Here is a 20530-nt window from a genome sequence, read left to right on the forward strand (position 1 = left end):
TTTTGGTTGTTAAATACAGAGAGATGGCTCCTTATGATTGCTACTTATTATCTATTTGATGGAGACTCTGAAATTAAGCTCCTAAAACTGAGTTGGAACAAGGGAAGAGCAATGTATCTGCATTGGGCAAGCATAATTGGACTTGTCACTTTGAAACAGTTGAATGAATAAAATTCATGAATAACCAACCATAATTCTATCCGTGGAAAATGTGTGGCAATTTTCCTTGCATAGACATCCGTCTTCTGAGTATCTTCCCCAAGGCAGGATATCATCATGACCCAGTGCACAGTGGCCCCTGGGTGCTCCATATAACCCCTCCAGTCATTATCCCTAGACAGACGCTCTCCTGAGGGAGAGAAAAGAAATAAGAGAAACCCACGATCTTCACCTAGATTAGGGTGATGTTGCCTTCGCAGCTCCAGCGGGTGATGGATTGCTTAGTCAACTAATAGCTCATAACCTTTATTTTAAAGCATCATCATGTACCTGGCTTCTCGGAGGCGTATGGTGGCCAGAGCCTCCTGGAAGAGTGTCGCAGGCTCACTCTGAGGTATTTAGAGTTGTAGCTGGGATAGAGAACCATTAGCTGGGAAAGGCTAATGGAGCCAAGTGAAATAAAAGAAGGCACCGCATGGAGACGAAGGCACCATGTGGATCGTTTGAAGAATCAAAGCTCCGAGGTTTATCAGTATTGGTCGAAAAGGCCCTCTTGATGTCTCTCTTTTGAGCGATTCCCCGATGCACCTGGGAGACATTTGCACACACGGAGGGGAAGCTGAGGTGGGGAGAGCCTCACCCGCCAGATTCCTGCCAGGAAGACTGGGGCGTGAAGAGGGAACAGGAGTGCCATTTAAGGGCTTTGTCCCGCAAGATACCACCTCTAATATTCCTTGATTGTTCTTCCAATTGATGCACTTTGAAATCTCTGATGTTCCCTTTAGCCTCAGTCTAACGCAGCGCTATAGACATCACGTGCTTGTGCTGGTTGAATTTTTTTCCGAATCCATATGAAAATAAATACGTAGTTATGAAAATACAAATGTTGACCCCTGGGGGCGCCTGGGTGGCGCAGTCGGTTAAGCGTCCGACTTCAGCCAGGTCACGATCTCGCGGTCCGTGAGTTCGAGCCCCGCGTCAGGCTCTGGGCTGATGGCTTGGAGCCTGGAGCCTGTTTCCGATTCTGTGTCTCCCTCTCTCTCTGACCCTCCCCCGTTCATGCTCTGTCTCTCTCGGTCCCAAAAATAAATAAAAAACGTTGAAAAAAAAATTATAAAAAAAAAAAAATGTTGACCCCTGGCCCCCTCAAGTCACCTAGAGGCCCCCTCGTATACACCTCACACTTTGAAAAGCTGCCCTAACGCGGCCCTTGAAAAAACGGATTCAAAACTCGCTAAGCTACGTGGTGTGATGGAAGCAATCCAGGAGAGCCCAGGGCCTCATGAGCTTGGGGGGTGCAGTGAAAAGTGGGAGCCTTTCAGCAGGCTCCCAGGAAAATGCCTCAGCTCCCCTGTCTTGGAGTCCTCAGCTCCAGGGTCAGCCAGGAAAGTAGTGACTGCGAAAGACAAGGTGCAGGTGGCAGGGGGCTGGGTCAGAGCGGGCGGGTCTCAGATACCTTGCTTTTCTAAGAACAAACAAACAGACAAAGGCAGGCTTGAAAACGGGTCTGCTTGTGCCCACCGGCTCAGCAAGTCTCCTTGGCTTTGGGGCCACTGCAGTCGCACACTGGTTTTCTGTCCTGTCCTGTTTGCTTTTAAGGCTGTCTTATGGTGATCTAACACCCAGCAGCAGAAAACACATAAGAGTGATTTTACGCTCTTTATAAATCTCTTCATATTAATTTCAGACTCTGATAACTCCCTGACCCAAATCCTGCCCTGACAGTGCCATTTGTGACTCCCCCCCCCCCCCCGCCCCGCCACCCAACCTGTTTTCTCTGATGGCTGGTACACTCCATTGTGACTTGCTGAGGGCTTGATGGGACCAGAAATCTTTCTAAAAGCCTCGGTCCCCAGATTGTTTTCATCCCCCTACCTTGCTGAGAAAAAACAAAAAAAATAAAACAAAACAAAAAAACCACAAAAAAACAAAAAAACCCACCACCACCACACACACACACACCCACACATCAGCAGATGATGAGAAACGTATCTTTATTGGGTGAATTTTAAAGGCATCGTCTGCCAAGGGCCTTACAGGAGTCATCAGGGCGTACTGACCACCGAAAATTCACGAGTGACTGCCTTGTTACCTCGCTAAAACAGGGGGCAAATTGGAGAAGCACATCCGGGGGAATGAATACATAAATTAGGGGCAGGTAGTGGGTTTCCCATTTCTAGGGGCTTTGGAGGCCTTCTGGCTGATTGTCTCTATCTCCACAGCCTGCGGCTTTTAAGAATGCACCATTTCCTGGAATTCTAGAACAGAAGAGGGTGAGAAAACGTCAGTGGAGATGGCTTGGTATTTTACAGACAGGCCATGTGGCCAGTGAGAGCTCAGAAGACGAGGTTGTCAGATGGTGGGCTTGGCACCCCTCTCAAGGGCACAAAAGGAGGGGGAAAAACGTGTCACTGACTGCAGGTGCAGGAGGTCTAGAGCGTCCCATCTTCCTGCATAATCTAACAAACATCTTTAGCTCTGCAGCAGAGCCCCTCATATGAGAACTTGTCAGCCCAGGGGCACCTGAGTGGCTCAGCCGATTAAACATCCGACTCTTGATTTTGGCTCAGGTCATGATCTCATGGTTTCACGGGTTCGAGTCCCACATCCTGCTCTGAGCTGACAGTGTGGAGCCTGCTTGAGATTCTCCCTCTCTCTCTGCCCCTCCCCTGCTTGTGCTGGCTTTGTCTCTCTCAAAATAAATAAGTGAACTTGAAAAAAAAAAGAAAAGAATTTGTTAGCCCAGCCATTTCTCTCTGACGATGCATGGATTTGGTATAATGGCCTGTCGCAATCTGGGGCCGCTCAACTTTCTGTCTGGCTACTTTAAGATAGAGAAGGAGAGTTTTCTTCCTTTTCTTCCTCCTTTCTGCAGACGTAGGAAGCAATTCATAGAGTGGGCCTTTGAACTCCCTTTTCTCCCTTTTCTCGGTTGAACCCTAACCTTACCCTCAAGAGCTTATGTTACTAAAGGACGACAATGATGATGGTAACAATAATGATGAGTCGCTGCTACTGATTGGAGTCAAAAAGCGGAGATTTGCTTTATAGTTCTTGGTACGCTTCGCCTATTTGGAATTTTTCCGTGGTTAGATTTAAATAAATCCATCTTCTTTTACCTAAACTCTTGTTCTGAACTATCTATAGAAGCTACATTAACTCCTGCATAGTAAGTTACAGTGGTATCATTTGGACAGGATTTTAAAATGAGAATTTTTAATTTCCAATTAGTACCGCCATAAAGACCAGGCATAAATTCTCCCGAGTTGGCATGCACAGTGTAGCTAAGAAGCGTGTAAGCAACATGACTGAATCGGATTAAAATAATCCTCCAGCCATGTAGTTATACTAAACTCTGAATATAGGGCTCTGCACACAGAAGACCCCGTACATGACGTTTGATCTATTCTCTACTATTGTCCACTTCGGCTACTGTCCAAGAAAATGTGTTTGTTTAACCCCTTGAAAGCTAAGAGGCTTTCCTATGCAAGTCAATAGACATTTTGGGGGCGCCTGAGTGGCTCAGTCAGTTCAGCGTCCGACGTCAGCTCAGGTCATGATCTCGCGGTTTGTGAGTCCGAGCCCCATGTCAGGCTCTGTGCTGACGGCTCAGAGCCTGGAGCCTGTTTCGGATTCTGTGTCTCCCCCTCTGCCCCTCCCATGCTCATGCTCTTTCACTGTCTCTTAATAATAACTAAACATTAAAACTAACTAAATAAACATTAAAAAAATAGACATTTTGACATGAGACACACTTGAGAATGTCAATCCTTCCCTTATTCAGAGGGGCTCAAATGCCAGCAGTGGCAATTCCTTATATTATTTCCAATTTGCATTGGGCATCTTGCAAATCATTAGCCAGGCAATAGCTAGTCCCCTGGTCAAGTGAAGGCTATTTTTTGGGTCATAGACAGTGAGTGACTCACAGGACCAGCTTCTACGATACATCCCCAGGCATCACGCTAGTCTCTACATATATCATTTGTATCCTCGCATTAGGCCCATTTTACAGATGACAAGACTGAAGCGCAGCAAGGTTAAGAAAGAGAGATTTTAACTAACCACATCGCCCGATCTCATGGCCCAATCCCCCGGGTTGCTTCAGGAGCTAATTCTTTTGTGCCGTGTACAGGTGTGAACATACCGTCAGCCCCGATTTTCCCGTCACCGTCATTATCTGCAGCCGCCATCAAGGACTTGGTTTCTGACTCTGTCAGCTCTCTAGCGCTGCTCTCAAACTTCTGGAGGAAAAACCTGCAGGGCAATAAAGATTATGGAACTTTTCTGAAAGACCACACACGTCTGTGCTAACCCTCTCTTTTCCTCTTGAAGCAAATCATCCGTTCCCAGCAACTGTGATATTCAAAGGTCTTTGCAAGCCAAACTCGCCTTCCTTGTAGAAACTAACAGTGGGCATTTTGTTTTTAAAAGTTTTTCTTTCTTCTTCTTCTTCTTTCCAGGGGTGCCTGGGGGGCTCAGTCGGTTAAGCATCTGACTCTTGATTTCGGCTCAGGTCACAGTCTCATGGGTTCATGAGTTCGAGCCCCTCGTTGGGTTGTGTGTTGACAGTATGGAGCTCGCTTGGGGTTCTCTCTCCCTCCCTCTTTCTCTGCCCCTCCCCTGCACGCGCGTGCACACACACACACACACACACACACACACCACTCTCTCTCTCTCTTTAGGGTAAAACTTACTTAAGCTCTTCTTCATCCAGATACCCACTCTGGTCATTGTCTATGAACCGAAAAACATCCTTCACCTGACTGGCCGACATCTTGGAGAGGCCCGATGTCTGGAAGAATTTTTGGGGTTCAAAAGTATCTGGGTCTGAAGAACAGAGAGAGGGTTATTCTCAGGCTCACCGGATCACCTTCCGTATTGGGGCCAAGGTGCTGAAAACATAGGTCATCAAAAACCCTCCTCGGGCCATCATTGAGCTACAAGGACGCTCTGCTCTCAACTTTTACCAAAAGACAAAGCCTATGTTAACTGACTAGAATTTAAATAAAGACTTGGAACAAACAAACAAATAGATAAAAAAACAAAGACAAAGAGGGGGCTATGACTGGTGCAAGATTTCGAGGCAGCCAAGACTGGGCAGCTTGGTGATGGCATCTCCTGTGTCCCTCCCCACCTTACCTGTCCACTTGCTTTTACCCATCTCTTGTCCCTCTCCTCTGGGCCGCCCCCCCTCCCTTTCTACAGGCTGTGTGGCCAAGAGGCACTGGTCTAACTGGTGGGGCGAAACGCAGTCACTGGGTTCCATCAGGCATCCACAGGCTTCTTCCTTTTTTTTTTTTTTTTCACTTTTAGTACATTCCTTTGGCCTTACGGAAATGTAACCATATGCTCAGCTCTCGTATCTCTATAATTTTAGTTCTTTGGTTGAGGACCGTTTTATTCTCTGATCCCACGAATTTTCAAATGTTCACATTTTTAATTTCCGTGGCTTTGCTGGAGGCGTGACTATGTGGGAAATACGCACCCCTGCCTCACTCTCCTTTTACCTTGGCACTCCTGCAGGGCTGCGGCAATGTCGTCAGCACTAAGGACGTCTGTGATGCTCATTTTCCACCTGTTCACACAGAACACATGAGATGTGGTAAATGGCAAGCGGGAACACGCACGTCCAGGAGCACGACCCCTTCCCAGGCCCCTGAAACTGTCTTTGTGGGGAAGGTTTAAAATGTGATAAGCGTGCCGTTGTATTAAGTGATGGGACAGAACACCCACATAAAAACCATAAGCGGGAAGGATCCCAGCCCCCTTTGTCTCCTGAACGTTCTTCAAAGACAAAATTAAAAAAAAAATACAACTTAAAGAATGACTTGATCCCGTTTTCTTGCAAAAACTGTATTTGCACAATCAACCATTCACGTAGCCGTCTACAAAACGTTCAGAAGTAAATCACGTTACAAAGGCAGCGGCAGTTTGCTAGACCAGCCTGCAAATACAGTGCTACCAATTCCTCTCACAGCTTGGCCTCCTTGGAGACCTTTGGTGGAAAAGATGCTATCTATCCCGAAGGATGCGAATCAGAGTCACGAAAAAGCCAAATTCCAGAGGTCAAAATCCTTCCAGGAGTCAAGCCCACGGGGAAAGAGACATCTGAGCACAGCCTGCACCAGCCTAATAGGAACACATTAGGAAAGAAAAGTCTGGGGTCTCAAAGGTCCACCAGCTACTTACCGTTTTAGACTTTCCCCCAAGAAGAATCAGGGAAAAGAGTCGAAGGAGCAAAAAACAGATGTGCTTTTGCTGCCTTACTGACCTATCTTATATAGGATTGAAAAAGTGATAGTAAGAACCTCTTAGATTTCCTTTTCAAGGATCAAGTAGACGTAGCTCAAATGTCTTGCCTTACTAATTAAACCTCTTTTTTTTTCTATTTATATCACAAGGGAATGTGGGTGGGAACAGCCAATATTGAAGAACAAACCTCAACAAACCTTAACTAGGGTTTCAGTTCTGCAAACGAACCCCACTGGCGGTGTGGAGAAGACGCCAGAAGCCTGGCAAAGAGGACAGAGTGGCTGAAACGAGGTGAATGCAAACGGAGGCGCTCTGTAAACTGGAAAGGGCTCCCCAGGTGACAGTGGCTGCCGTTTGAGGCAGGTCTGCTCTTAACCTCTGAGGCTGTGGACGTGCGAGGCTGACTTCGGTCCAGGGTTGACCCAAAGTCAGGGTCAGATGGACACAGTAGACTCGTCCATCACAGCAAATGGCACTGGATGGACGACTTTCCAAAAAAGTCTTGACTCTGACATTTCCCAGCAAAGCACCCAACCATTCCCAAACCCCAGATCTAAAATTGCAGGAAAAACGGGGCATTTGAGACCTCCCTCAAGGTTTTCTTGCCTTTTTTTTTTTTTAATGTTTATTTTATTTTTGAGAGAGAGGGACAGAGCATGAGCAGGGGAGGGGCAGAGAGAGAGGGAGACACAGAATCCGAAGCAGGCTCCAGGCTCCGAGCTGTCAGCACAGAGCCCGATGTGGGGCTCGAACCCACGAACCGTGAGATCGTGGCCTGAACCGAAGTTGGGCACTCAACCGACTGAGCCACCCAGGCGCCCCTGCTTTTTGTTTTTTGTTTGTTTTTTTGTTTTTAGCTTTTAGCAAATATTTGTTGAATCCCTATGTAGCCAGCACTGTGTTAGACTCTTTTCTTTTTTTTTTTTTTTTTTTTTTTTTTTTCAACGTTTTTAATTTATTTTTGGGACAGAGAGAGACATAGCATGAACAGGGGAGGGGCAGAGAGAGAGGGAGACACAGAATCGGAAACAGGCTCCAGGCTCCGAGCCATCAGCCCAGAGCCTGACGCGGGGCTCGAACTCACGGACTGCGAGATCGTGACCTGGCTGAAGTCGGACGCTTAACCGACTGCGCCACCCAGGCGCCCCTAGACTCTTTTCTTTAATCGTGGTAAAAAATACGTAATATAATATTTGCCCTTTGAGCTGTTTTTAAGGATACGTACGGTAGAGTAGTGTTAGCTATATGCTCATGGTTGTACAAGAGATCTCTAGAACTTTTTCCTCCTGTAAAACTGACCTCTATGCCCATTGAACAAGAAGTCCCCCTTCCCTGTCCCAACACCCTGGCAACCACCGTTCTCCTTCCTGTCTCTGGGAGTTAGACTACTTTAGACATCTCTTGTAAGTGGGATCTTGCCTCATTTGTCTTTTTGTGACTGGCTTATTTCCTTAGCATAATATCCTCAAGTTTCATCCATGGGTTCATCCCTGTAGTGACATATGCCACGATTTCCTTATGTTTTAAGGCTGAATTCAAATTAAAAAAAAAATTTTTAACATTTATTCATTTTGGAGAACAGAGAGAGACAGAGTGAGAGTGGGGGAGGGGCAGAGAGAGAGGGAGACACAGAATCTGAAGCAGGCTCCAGGCTCCGAGCTGTCAGAACAGAGCCCAAGGTGGGGCTCGAACTCACGAACCGTGAGATCGTGACCTGAACCGAAGTTGGGCACTCAACCGACTGAGCCACCCAGGCGCCCCTGAATTCAAATTTTTTTTTAAGTAAAAATTTTTATTTTAGAGTACATGAGTCGGGGAGAGGGGCAGAGGGAGAGAGAGAATCTCAAGCAGACTCCATGCTCAGCCAGGAGCCTGACGTGGGGCTTGATCCCACGGGCCTGGGATCATGATTTGAGCTGAAATCAAGAGTCAAGATGCTCAAATGACTGAGCCACCCAGGCACCCCTGAACTCAAGTTTTTTTAAAGTCAAAAACCAATCCCATGTTGCAATCAGAAATAGTCAGTGGCTTCGAAGAAGACAATTCAGGATCGTTAGACTCTTCCCTGGGAAATACCGTCAGGATAGTCACCTTTAGTTTGTCCCCAAATATACCCCCCTACGTACTCCCAGCATTGCTGGTGTCGTCAATGAGAACTTCCTCTCAGGAACACCCACAGCATTTCTTAAATTACCAAATGTCAAGTCAGCACTATTTCTGTCTTGCCCACATGATATGCCCCAATGCCTGGTACAGTCCCTGACCTAGTTAGGTGCTCAGTAATTATTTGATGAATGGATAAATGAAATCGGCAAAAAAGAGCTTGAAAACAGGATTACCAGCCAGCATCAACTTGCCCAGCCCTAAGAAAGCAGTTTCTGAAAATCAGTCTCAAGAATGTAGGTTGCTGACATTAAGTTGCCATAGAAACTCGCTGAGTCGTTTCTTTCCGTGGAAGGGCTTACAATTGTCCATAGAGATAAAAAAAATTTTTAAAAATCTTCCCATTTAAATGAAAATAGCATATAGGTTAAACCAAGACACTTTAGATTTTCATGCTACTTTTCTGATAGGGAGTAAAGATAAGAAAGACCCAGTAAACATATCCTCTGAATCAACGAGGCAGCCATGATTATATGTGAATTCCAGTGTGTGCAATCTGGGGGTCAAAATGTTGGTTCATGCAAAAGAACAAATATTGTAAGGCTCCCTTTTTATGAAGTCCCTCAAGTCATTAAATACACAGGGACAGAAAGAATGGTGGGTACCAGAGAGTGAGGGAGAGGGGAGAGGGGGTAGATGTTTAATGGGGGCAGAGTTTTGGGGCACCTGGGTGGCTCAGTTGGTTGAGTGTCTGACTCTTGGTTTTAGCTCAGGTCATGATCATGCAGTTCGTCAGGTTGAAGGTCTGTGTTTGCTCAACTCTGTATCCCCAGTGTGGATGCAAGTGAAGACCAACAAATGAGAACAGGCAAAGGCTATTAATCCAGAGCCTCCCCGAGCAAGGGAGTGAGCCCTTGAATTCGGCAGAGACTCAAAGGCAGGCAGAGGAGCGGGAAAGCTTTATAGCGGAAAAAAGAGGGGGTTCACATATGTCCTGAGAGGAGGCTGTTGGCCTGGGAAAGCTGACCATCCTATGTGACGGTGTGAGGGGACATACTTGGCTTCCTCTGGTCGGTCCTAAGTTGGAAGCAAAAATTAAAACGAAGGAAGCTGGGGGCGCCCGGGTAGCTCAGTCAGTAAAGTGTCTGACTCTTGGTTTCAGCCCAGGTCACAATCCCATGGTTCATGAGTTGGTTCATGAGTTCAAGCCCTGTGTTGGGCTCTGCACTGACAGTGTGGAGCCTGCTTTGGAGTCTGGCTCCCTGTCTCTCTCTGCCTCTCCCCCCCTCAAAATAAATTTTAAAAAAATAAATAAAAATAATACAACCTACTCTATAGGATTAATGACAGGGAATACAGGTGAAGCACTTGACATTGGGCCAGGCACAGAGTTAGCCAACAATAAATGGTGGCCATTGTTGCTGTTATTTGCTTTACAGCCTTTTCAAAACAAAGATATTCTGGGTAAAGCTCATCTAAGGTGCCAGATGGGACAGTAGTTACCCTTGAGGGGAGGGCAGGGACTGGGGGTGAGGAGGTTCTGCTGTGTTGATATTGTTTTATTTATTTATTGTTAAGTTTATTGATTTGATTTATTTTGAGAGAGAGAGTGGGGGGGAGGAGGGCAGAGAGAGAGAGAGAGAGAGAATCCCAAGCAGGCTCTACGCTGCCAGTGCAGAGCCCAATGCAGGGACCGAACTCACAAACCACGAGATCATGACCTGAGCCAAAGTCCGATGCTTATCCGACCGAGCCACCCAGGTGCCCTGGTGCTGGTTACATTTTTATGAAAATTTAGTATTTTCTGTGTGGGTGTTTTACTTCCACAGAAAGTTGACTTAAAACAAATTTTTTTAAATGTTTATTTTATATTTTTTGAGAGAGAGAGACAGAGAGACAGAGAGACAGAGTGAGGGAGGGAGGGGCAGAGAGAGAGAGGGGGGCACAGATCTGAAGCAGGTTCCAGGCTCTGAGCTGTCAGCACAGACTCCGACGTGGGGCTCAAACCCAAGGACTGCGAGATCATGACTTGAGCCAAAGTTGGACGCTTAATTGATTGCGTCACCAGGCGCCCCAAAAGTTGACTTAATAAATGGTTGAGCATGGAAGAGTGGAGGGTCCTGCTCTGTGACCTTGGCCCTTAAGTGTGGCAGGTGAAGGCTGTGGGACCAGGCATTGGCCAGCTGTGACCTCTCTCTGTCCTTTGGGCTGATTGATCACAGGGCTTTCGGGACATCAGTGAGTGAGGCCCAGACACTCAGCTGTGGTGCCTCCTGTGTCCATAGCAGGGCTGAGAAAGAGAAGCTTAACAGGAACCATTAGGTGACTGTGCCCTGTGACTGAGGGAAATGACCTCACAACTCAGAAAGAGAAGCCATTCTGGCCCTAAGGGGATCAGACTCTGCCACCCCAAAATATGCTGCTTGAACTATTTTGAGCCGAAGGCAGTTGAGGAACAATGAACACAAGAGGAGGTCTCTGATCTCTGCTTATCTGTCTAAAAGTAGGGCATAAATTTCCCGAGAGGAAAGTTCCTTCCCTGTACCAGGAACAGAGAGCAACCCATCTCTGGGGATGGAGAGTTGATGCCGGGAGAGGTCTGCATAAACAGACCTTTCTAAAATACCCCTTCTCTTCCATTAGTCCCCCATGTATTTCCTAGTCACTTCCCCATGGTTTATCACTCCCAGGAGCCCGAATCCCCTTTCCTTGGTTTAGCCACTTCTCCAAAATTTATCGCTCTAAAATATATAAGCTCCTAGGTCTAGTTGTTCTTTAGAGTTTCGCTTCTTTGCTGCGAACTCCATGTAAGTAAAATCGTATTGTGCCTTTTTTTCCCTGTTAATCTGTCTTTCATTGGTTTAATTAGCATGTCCCAGTACAAGAACCTAAGAGATTAGAGGGAAAGTTTCTTCCTCCCCTACAGCTCCATCACAGAGAGGCCTCCCTGTCTGCCCATCAGTCTCATCACCTTGTGTTTTTTCTCCAGAGCACTTACCATGATCTGGTTTCTTTTGCTTGCTCAGTGTCCATCTCCTCCCCCAAAACAGAAGCTCCTGGAAGGTAAGGACTGGGTGTGTCCTGTTTACCCTCAATCCCCAGGGCTTGTCATTGACTAGCCTCAAAGACTCCAGCTGTGGAGACTAGAGGGCCTGGGTTCCCCTGAGGGACAATGACAGTCATAAGGTGGACCTGGTGGGAGTCTCAAGTCTTACTTAAATAATGGCCAGTATGGTTAAAACCATCCATCATGCTTTGTTGTTCCCCACCTATTCCAAAAGAGTCTCAAATGTCTTACAAGACTGCAGCAAATTATTTGAAAACACGAAGAGCTGAGATTCTTAAATGTCAGGGATGAAAAAGCTAGGATCACGGGAAAGCAACTTCTGGCTGGCAAGGTAAGAACCCCCCCTCCCCCAAATCTGAATTTTAATACCTCGCTGATGCATCTGTACAGTGATATGGGGAGACATCTAGTTGCTGGAGTTTATTTACAAGTGAGATGTTTCTCTGGTGAAGGCTTTCCTTTACCCACTCAAAGAGACTTGGAAAACATTTGTTAAATAGGTTTTCACCCAGGAGCTTAGAATAAGCTCCTTAGTGAGAAGATACTGCTATTTGCTAACAAAAAACCGCACAACGTCTTAGGGGTGAATGGAAAGGACAGCTTGCAGGTTTCACAACAAAATGAGTAACGAGGTATGGTAGTTTCTCAGAGGACACAGTCTGGGTCTGTAAGGATTGACCTCCACTGGGTTTAGAGTTTTTATGAAACCTTGGGTAGGATGCAACCCTGTGACCTCCTGTGGGTGTGGCCACGAAACGAGGTTTGTAACCAACACCAGCTCCATAATCTGTGGGACCCGGTAGAAAAATTAAAATACAAGGCTCCTTGTTCACAAATTAAGAATTTCAATATGGCAGCAGCAGAGCATTAAATCAAGCGTGGGGCCCTTCCTGGGGAGCCTGGGGGGCTCAATCGGTTAAGCGTCTGACTTCCGCTCAGGTCATGATCTCACAGTTCGTGGGTTCCAGCCCCACGTCGGGGCTGCTGGTATGGAGCCTGCTTGGGATTTTTGCTCTCTTCTCTCTCTCTGCCCCTTCCCCACTTGTGCTTTCTCTCTACCTCTCAAAATAAATAAACTTAAAAAAAAAATAAAAAGAAAGCGAGCATAAGGTCCTTCCAAGTGCAGATCGCACCCACAGAGCTGACCCTGCTCATGACTTACGTTTGTTCAACATTTCCTGGTTTCCCAATATCATGTCACGTCATTAGTCGTCCCAACAACTCTGTGAAATATTACTATCCCCACGAGGAGAAGGGGAGGTTAAGAGACACTCCAGGCCAATTAGCTACTTAAGTGGCAGGGCCTGAACTCATCCTCAGAATTTTCCTTGGTGTCAGCTGAAAAATTCCCAAGACAGCCAGGCTTCTGGGTTTCCACAACCGCTTCTTCCCCCTAGAAAGAAAAGGGTTTAGGTTTGCTTTCAAGCCCACTAGACAAAGAATGACAGGTTCTCTGGCATAGGTGAATCATCACCCCCATCCATTCCCTTACCTCCCCCTGCCCTGGGAGAGGGTCACGATAGGTGGTCCTGAAGCATCATTTCAAGTTGGGGAGCTGGCAGCTGTTTGGGAAGTTGAGTGTATATATATATATATATATATACCCACCTATTGATTGCCCTTGATGGTTCACTTCAGATCCAGGGAGCCATGCGTGTTTCCTTAGGGAGAGTTTGTAAGGGCAGGACAGGATACCACACTTTAACAAGACAGTAGCTTCACTTAAGCGTAATGTGTGTCTAGACATACACTTAAAATTGGGAACACTAACACAGTACGTGGCTAGGCTAGGACACATTCAGCAAATGAGTGAACAAGCCTCTAGCCTGGCTTATATATCTCTCTGTCTCTTTGCCATTTGCCCCCACCCCACCCCGTGTGCATGCATGTGTGTGTGTGTGTGTGTGTGTGTGTGTGTGTGAAGGTTAACTAATTTTGAAAGTATTATTAAAAACATGCTCTTGGTAGAAAACATAGAAAAGAAAGAAAGAAAGAAAGAAAGAAGAAGGAAGATAGGGAAGGAAGGAGAAGGGAAAGAGAAGGAGAAAGGGAGAAGAAAAATGGATGTAATTCATCACTAGCGATGACAATGTGAATATTTCAGTGATCCTTTAAGATGTATTGATTTTTAAAAATATTTTAAACATTAAAATGGAGCCATGACCTCAACAACTTGCTTTTTCACTTAATGCACTGTAAACATTTCCCCCTGTCAATGAGTATAAATCTATATACCGTGATTTTTAGTGGCTGTGTATAACTCTCCTGCACAGGGACTGGCGGGGGGGGGGGGGGGGCTCTGATATCATCAACCCCAATTATTGGACCTCTAGGTTTTTTCATATTTTTACTATTATAAGAAGTGCATGGAGCACCTGGTTGGCTCGGTTGGTTAAGCATCTGATTTCAGCTCAAGTTGTGATCTCATGGTTTGCGAGTTTGAGTCCCACATCGGGCTCTGCACTCACAGCGCAGAGCCTGCTTGGGATTCTCTCTCTCCCTCTCTCTCTGTCTCTACCTGTGCACTCTCTCTCTTTCTCTCTCAAAAAATAAAGTAAACATTAAAAAAAAAGAAGTGCATGGATGAACATCCCGATAGCAAAATCTGTGAGTCCATCCTTAGTTATTTTTCTCTTTAACGTACATTCCCCGAAGTATCTTGTAATACTCATTTGTTTAGCCAGTGTCTGTTGGATGCCTTCTACACGCCAGACATTGTGCCAGATGCTGGCTTTTAAACAATGAGAAATTGAGTAATTGCCCAGTTAATTTCATCTAATGTCACGTTCAGTGGTTGGTGCAGTTGGCAGAATTTCTACGGACATCCCTCAAAAGTCCATACCCCAGTGCCTGGACCTGCAAAATATAATCACACTGATCACTAATGAATGAATACTTACAAAATGAGGAATTATTTGCAAGACTTTGTTGGCCATGTTAAGAAGTTGGCATTCAGAGCAAAAGGGATCCACTGAAAGATCCTATGGAGGGAGTGACTGAATTAGATTTGCATTTTCAAACAGTGCCTCTGGCTGCTGCGTGGAGAAGGATTGGCAGGGGCCAGAGCGATACTGGGGACCAGTGAGAAGACAACCGTTGTCGTCCAGGGGAGAGAGGAAAGCTTGGAGCAGGGGCGGTCGTGGAACTGAAGAGGAATGAGTAGATTTGAGAGGTATTAGGGGGTTAAGCAGACTGAGTTTGGTCATGGCTGAGGGCAGGGAGGGACACAGGCGTCAGCGATGGCTCCAGGCGTGCTGGTGTTACCCTGCACAGAGGCAGGGCGCCCAGGGAGGCAGCTTGGTCTGTGGGAGTTTGGCCAGGTTGAAGGGAAACATCCATGTAGAGGCATCTAGTTCGATGTGTGCCCCTGGAGCTCAGAGGAGAGGTATAGGCAGAAAGTGCACATTTTTGAGTCCTTCTTTTTTTTTTTAATGTTTATTTATTTTTGAGAGAGAGACAGAAACAGAGACAGAGACAGAGTGCGAGCAGGGGAAGGGCAGAGAAAGGGAAACAGAATCCAAAGCAGGCTCCAGGCTCTGAGCTGTCAGCACAGAACCCAACGCGGGGCTTGAACCTACAAATCATCAGATCAGACCTGGACCGAAGTCAGCCGCTCACCCGACTGAGCCACCCAGGTGCCCCCACTAATAGCTATTTAATTAGTTAGCCAATCAGTTAACTGATAACATTCTTTTTTTTTTTTTTTTTTTTTTTCAAATTTTTTTTTTCAACGTTTTTAATTTATTTTTGGGACAGAGAGAGACAGAGTATGAACGGGGGAGGGGCAGAGAGAGAGGGAGACACAGAATCGGAAACAGGCTCCAGGCTCCGAGCCATCAGCCCAGAGCCTGACGCGGGGCTCGAACTCACGGACCGCGAGATCGTGACCTGGCTGAAGTCGGACGCTTAACCGACTGCGCCACCCAGGCGCCCCTGATAACATTCTTAGTACCAGGCACATAATACGAACTCCCTAAAAATGTATCAAGTAAAGGAATAAGCTGACGGTCTAAGAGCTTGGGTGACTACCCCAAGGTCAGACAGCTGGGAAAGTCAGGGGAGGGTGGGCTCCCGAGCCTTCTGATTGTCTGTCTATTCAAGGCCACGTCTAGATAAGAACATGTAAGGGACTCTTGAGGCTTAGAACGGTCTCCTCAATTTGAACCTGACTCTGACCTCCGAGGTCTCTACCACCTTTGGATGACAATGCTCCCTCCTTGAAGTGTCTTATTGGCTTGTTTTCCTGGAGTCCTGATTCCCCAGGACGATGTCCGGCCAATCCAAGGAAGCTCCCCAGAGCATCACAGGGAAAAAGAGACGGATAAGAAGAGTGTGTTCCCTGGAGGAAGAGTCGTGGCCCCTCTCTCATTATGTTGGGTTTAGTTGCGATTTCTTTTTAATTAACTCACTCGGTCTCCGTTAAACATTACCTCCAGCCCAACAGTAAGTTGACACGGAGATGCTCACATTTCTTGTTCATGAAAAAATCAGCCTTCTAAAGCATTTTGTTTCTTTTCTCCTCTAACATTTCATACGTGCCCGAGAAGTTTGGGGCTCTCCTAATATTGTTTTGCCCTTGGTCAACAATCGATAAGATAAAATAAAAATTGAGCAAATAAACCACAGAGTTGGCCAGATGGCAAAAACATCGAGGACAGGTTTTTGGTGAAATGCACTCAGGAAGTTCTTGGTGAGAAGTCCTCAGGTGTGGGAGCCATGGGGCTGGTCCCACCTGCTCTCATGGGCAGCTTGAGCAGGGCTCGAACTCACAAACCCCGAGATCATGGCCTGAGCCAAGATCAAGAGCCAGATGCTCAACTGACTGAGCCACCCAGGCGCCCCGTGGCTGGTCTTTTTACTTTGGGACACACTCCTTGGCACGTAGTGGCATCTTGTTGTGGTTTGAATCTGCATCTCTCTAGTAACTAGTGACGTTACCCATCTTTTCATGTGCTTACGCTGCGGACTGAATGTTTGTCTCTCCCCTCAAATTCAAATGTCGAAACTGAATCCCCAAATGTGACGGTATTTGGAGGTGGGGCCTTCAAGAGGCCATTGATGAGATCATGAGGGTGGGGCCCCCATGACTGGGGTTACGCCCTATAAAAGAGACCCCAGAGCGCTCCCCTGCCCCCTTCTGCCTTGCAGGGGTGCAGAGAGCAGGCACTGGCTGCGGTCCAGGAAGAGGGCTCTCCACAGGCACGAGGTCTGCCCGCGTCTTGATCTGGGACTTCTGGCCTCCACAACCGGGAGAAAGGAGTTTCTGTTGTTTAAGCCCCCCGGTCTGTGGCATTCTGTGATAGCAACCCGAATAAGACAGCTTATCTGCCGTCCATATGGAGAATTACTTTTAAAGATAAGATCAAGGGGCGCCTGGGTGGTTAAGCGGCCAACTTGGGCTCAGGTCATGATCTCACGGTTCATGGGTTCGAGCTCCGCGTCGGGCTCTGTGCTGACAGCTCGGAGCCTGGTGCCTGCTTCGGATTCTGGGTCTCCCTCTCTCTCTGCCCCTCCCTCCCTCCCTCTCAAAAAGAAATAAACGTTAAAAAAAAATTTTAAGATAAGATCACTAACAGCATGTTTGGGTGAAAATTCGGTGATGGAGGAGAGGGAGGGGGCGGTAAGTGAAGAGATGTCCGTGACTGGGTGGGAGGGGACGGGGTCCGGTATGCACCTGGAGAGCCACCTGGTTCATCTTAGAGGTGAGGCAGGAAGGCAGGTGGAGGGGGCGGGCAGGTGCCGGGGGAGGGCAGTAAAGCTCTCTTCTGATGGCTTCTGTTTTCTCAGCTAGGGAGAGAGCAAGTCATCTGCTGAGAACGAAGATGTGTTGAGGTTTGAGGAAGGAAAGACTGACCTGGGTATGTGTTGGAGAGAGAGGGCGGGAGAGAGAGACAGGGAGAGAGGGAGAGACAGGGAGAACGAGAGACAAAGAGCATCGTGTCCCAGCAGGAACTCTCACTTGCAGGAAACACTGAAGATTTCAAGGACCTGCAGAATGAGACAGGCTCTGTCTGTAGTTTAATACCAACTGGATCTGACCCGGGATTCCCATTAACCAAATGTGGTGTCATCGTGACCCAGTCACCTGATCTAGTCACCTAGAGCCTCTTTGTAAGTGCCGAAGGTGTTTTTTGGCCAGCATCAGCACAACTGAGCAGTATGATGGGCAAATGTCTGAATTATTCATGTTTTTGACCTATTCTAACGAGAACTTTGTCCAAAAGGCTAAATTATTAAGCACCTGGGTGCGATCTTGCAGTATGCTGTCTAGAAAACTGGGACACAGTGAATTTTCTTGCTGGTTTTGCTTCTTAAGGGAGGTGAGACTTTACTAACCATTCACGGTTGCTCCCCAAATAAAGACGGTGATGCCGACAGAAGAAAATTAAATTCAGGAAACCAAACATACTCAGCAGTGCCGTGGAAGTCCAATAAGAACAACTGAACGCTTGGACAACACATACCCTACGCATTTAGAGAAAGTGAGTTCAGTTATAAGTGTAAATAAATAGGTAATGGCAATACTGAAATCTTTAGTTCTTTTACTCAGTTTGGGAAAATGAAATTAATACACACATGGAGATGCGAGGCAAATACGCTAATCTTTTAATAATGGTCGAGCTGTCTGGTTTTTTGCTTTCCATTTAATCACATAACTACAGGGAAGTTTAAGGGCTGTTCCTGAATATTATATGGATTTGTGCAAAATTTCAGGGCTGCAATTTTCCATACAGATAACACTGAGGTTTCGTGATTTGTATTCAGGGACTTCTAGGGATATTGGGTATTATTAGAAGGACATTATATGCATGCTGACAGGTGAAATGACATATTCTGTCTTGGATTTGCTTTACTGCCCAGCAAAAAAAAGGGGGGAGGGGCAGTGGGAATAGGACACTACTAGAAAAATAATTATGGGTGATGGGTGCACAGCAGTTAGATTATTCTCTCTACTTTCGTGCATGTTTGGCCATTTACAGAATAAAGTTTAAAAACATGCCATAAGACCCTCTTCTAAACCGACGTTAGGAATAAGCAGGTTACACTTTCTGAACTGAAATTAAACGTCCATGAATTTCCCATTTCTGTGACTTCATGTTCCGGTAGTTCCTGACAGACCAAAACCAAGATGAAGGTCTCAAAGAGATGTTTATGCACCTATGTTCATAGCAGATGTTTGCACACCATGTTGACAAAAGTTAAACACGGAGGCAACCCAAGCGTCCATCAACCAATGAACGGATAAGCAAAATGTGGTCTATTTATACAATGGAATATTATTCAGCCTTAAAAAGGAAGGAAATTCAGGGCACCTGGGGGACTCAGTCGATTGGGCATCCGACTTCGGCTCAGGTCACGATCTCACAGCTTGTGAGTTCGAGCCCCGTGTCAGGGTCTGTGCCGACAGCTCAGAGCCTGGAGCCTGCTTCGGATTCTGTGTCTCCTTCTCTCTCGGCCCCTCCCCTGCTCACGTTCTGTCTCTCTCTCCTTCAAAAAAATAAACATTAAAAAAAAAGGAAAGAAAGAAAGAAAATCTGCAGCATGCTACAGCTTTGACGAAGTTTGAGGACATCATGAAAAGTGAAATAAGCCAGGCACCGAGAGACAAACATTGTATGATTCTACCTATAAGAGGTACTTAAAATAGTCAAAATCATAAAGACAGACGGTGGAATAGAACGGTCGTCGCCAGACTGGGGAGCTAGTGTTGAACGGGGACAGAGTATCAGATTTATGAGACGAATGACTTATGGGGCCGGATGGCTGTGGCAGCTGCACTCCGTGAGAATGTGCTTATTGCACACTTCGCAATGGTTACGAAGGTAGATTTTGTGGCTTTGTGTATTCTAACACAAGCAAAAAGAAGTAAAAACCACGATGAAGACCAAATCAAACTCCCCTACTCGATGGGCAGAATGAGTCTTCAAACTATTTGGCATTCATTCTTCTAAATTTATCTGCGGAGCGCCAACTGCATACAGCACGCTTTTTTTTTTTTTTCAGCGGTGGGGATGCAGGGGCAGACAACACAGACGAGGAGCCTCCCTTCCCAGAGCTCAGTGGCTGGTTGGGGAGACAGACTTTTAACCACCAAATAGGTGCATAAACATGACAAGTGACAGCAAACTAGAGAAGATGCCTTTTGATGGAAAGAACGGTGGGGGTTCGTGGAGCATATGGCATTGAACCTGAGATCTGAAAAATGTGTAGGGGGCTAGCCAGGCAAGGTTGTTGGAGTGTGGCAGACTTTGTGGGGGGCGGGGGGGAGGAGTGGTCCACACAGAAGGGACACGTGTGTGAAGACCATGAAACGCACCTTATCCTAGAATCACTGGGGGTTCTGAGTTTGCTGTGGCTCTTTAGAAAAGTTGTAAATGTTTATTTATTATCGACAGAGAAAGAGAGACACGGAGCGAGACACAGAATCCAAGGCAGGCTCCGGGCTGTCAGCACAGAGCCCGACAGGGGGCTTGAACTCACAAACTGTGAGATCATGACCTGAGCCGTAGTCAGACGCCTAACCCACTGAGCCACCCAGGCACCCCGGCTGAAAGTGTTTTAAAAGTCACTCCAAAACTTAGTAGCTTCAAACTCCAACCACTTTCCTTGCTAACAGTTCTGTGGGTCAGTAATTCGGTCGGGCCTCAGCTGGGATGGCCCATCGATCCTGTGTGGTATGAGCTGGGCGTACTCACCTCTGGGGCCTCAGCCAGGACTCCTGGGGCAGGTCGATGACGGGGGCCCTCACCCAAAATGGCCTGTCGTTCTTAAAGAGGCTGAACTGGTATTCTTTGTGGTGTGGTCGTTTCTGGATTCCATGAAAATGGGAAAGAAACTGGAAAACCTCTCGAGGCCTGGACTCGGACCTCACGTAGTATCATTTCCACTGCTCCCTACCGGGTTAATCGCGAGCTAATCCAGATTCCACCCTGTTTGTCCCCAGGTGTA

General features: G+C 46.8%; 1 protein-coding gene across 2 annotated transcripts in view; it reads right to left on the reverse strand.

Annotated features, from left to right (window-relative positions):
* Nucleotides 1-2194: 2194 nt before the first annotated feature.
* LOC102966546 (oncomodulin) overlaps nt 2195-20530 on the reverse strand; it is a 29309-nt gene continuing 10973 nt past the window's right edge. Inside the window, exons 1-5 of one of the 2 annotated variants that reach the window (XM_007081100.2) lie at nt 12744-12818; nt 5667-5734; nt 4854-4986; nt 4304-4413; nt 2195-2417 (exon numbers count right to left, since the gene is read on the reverse strand). In XM_007081100.2, coding sequence (XP_007081162.1) covers nt 2392-2417; nt 4304-4413; nt 4854-4986; nt 5667-5727 — 330 coding nt within the window. In that variant the 5' untranslated portion in view covers nt 5728-5734; nt 12744-12818 and the 3' untranslated portion in view covers nt 2195-2391. Of the gene's footprint in view, nt 2418-4303; nt 4414-4853; nt 4987-5666; nt 5735-12743; nt 12819-20530 lie in introns of those variants that run through there. The other variant, XM_042972050.1, reaches the window with a different exon arrangement.

This window comes from Panthera tigris, chromosome E3 (genome assembly GCF_018350195.1).
Source record: "Panthera tigris isolate Pti1 chromosome E3, P.tigris_Pti1_mat1.1, whole genome shotgun sequence".
Lineage (NCBI taxonomy): Eukaryota > Metazoa > Chordata > Mammalia > Carnivora > Felidae > Panthera > Panthera tigris.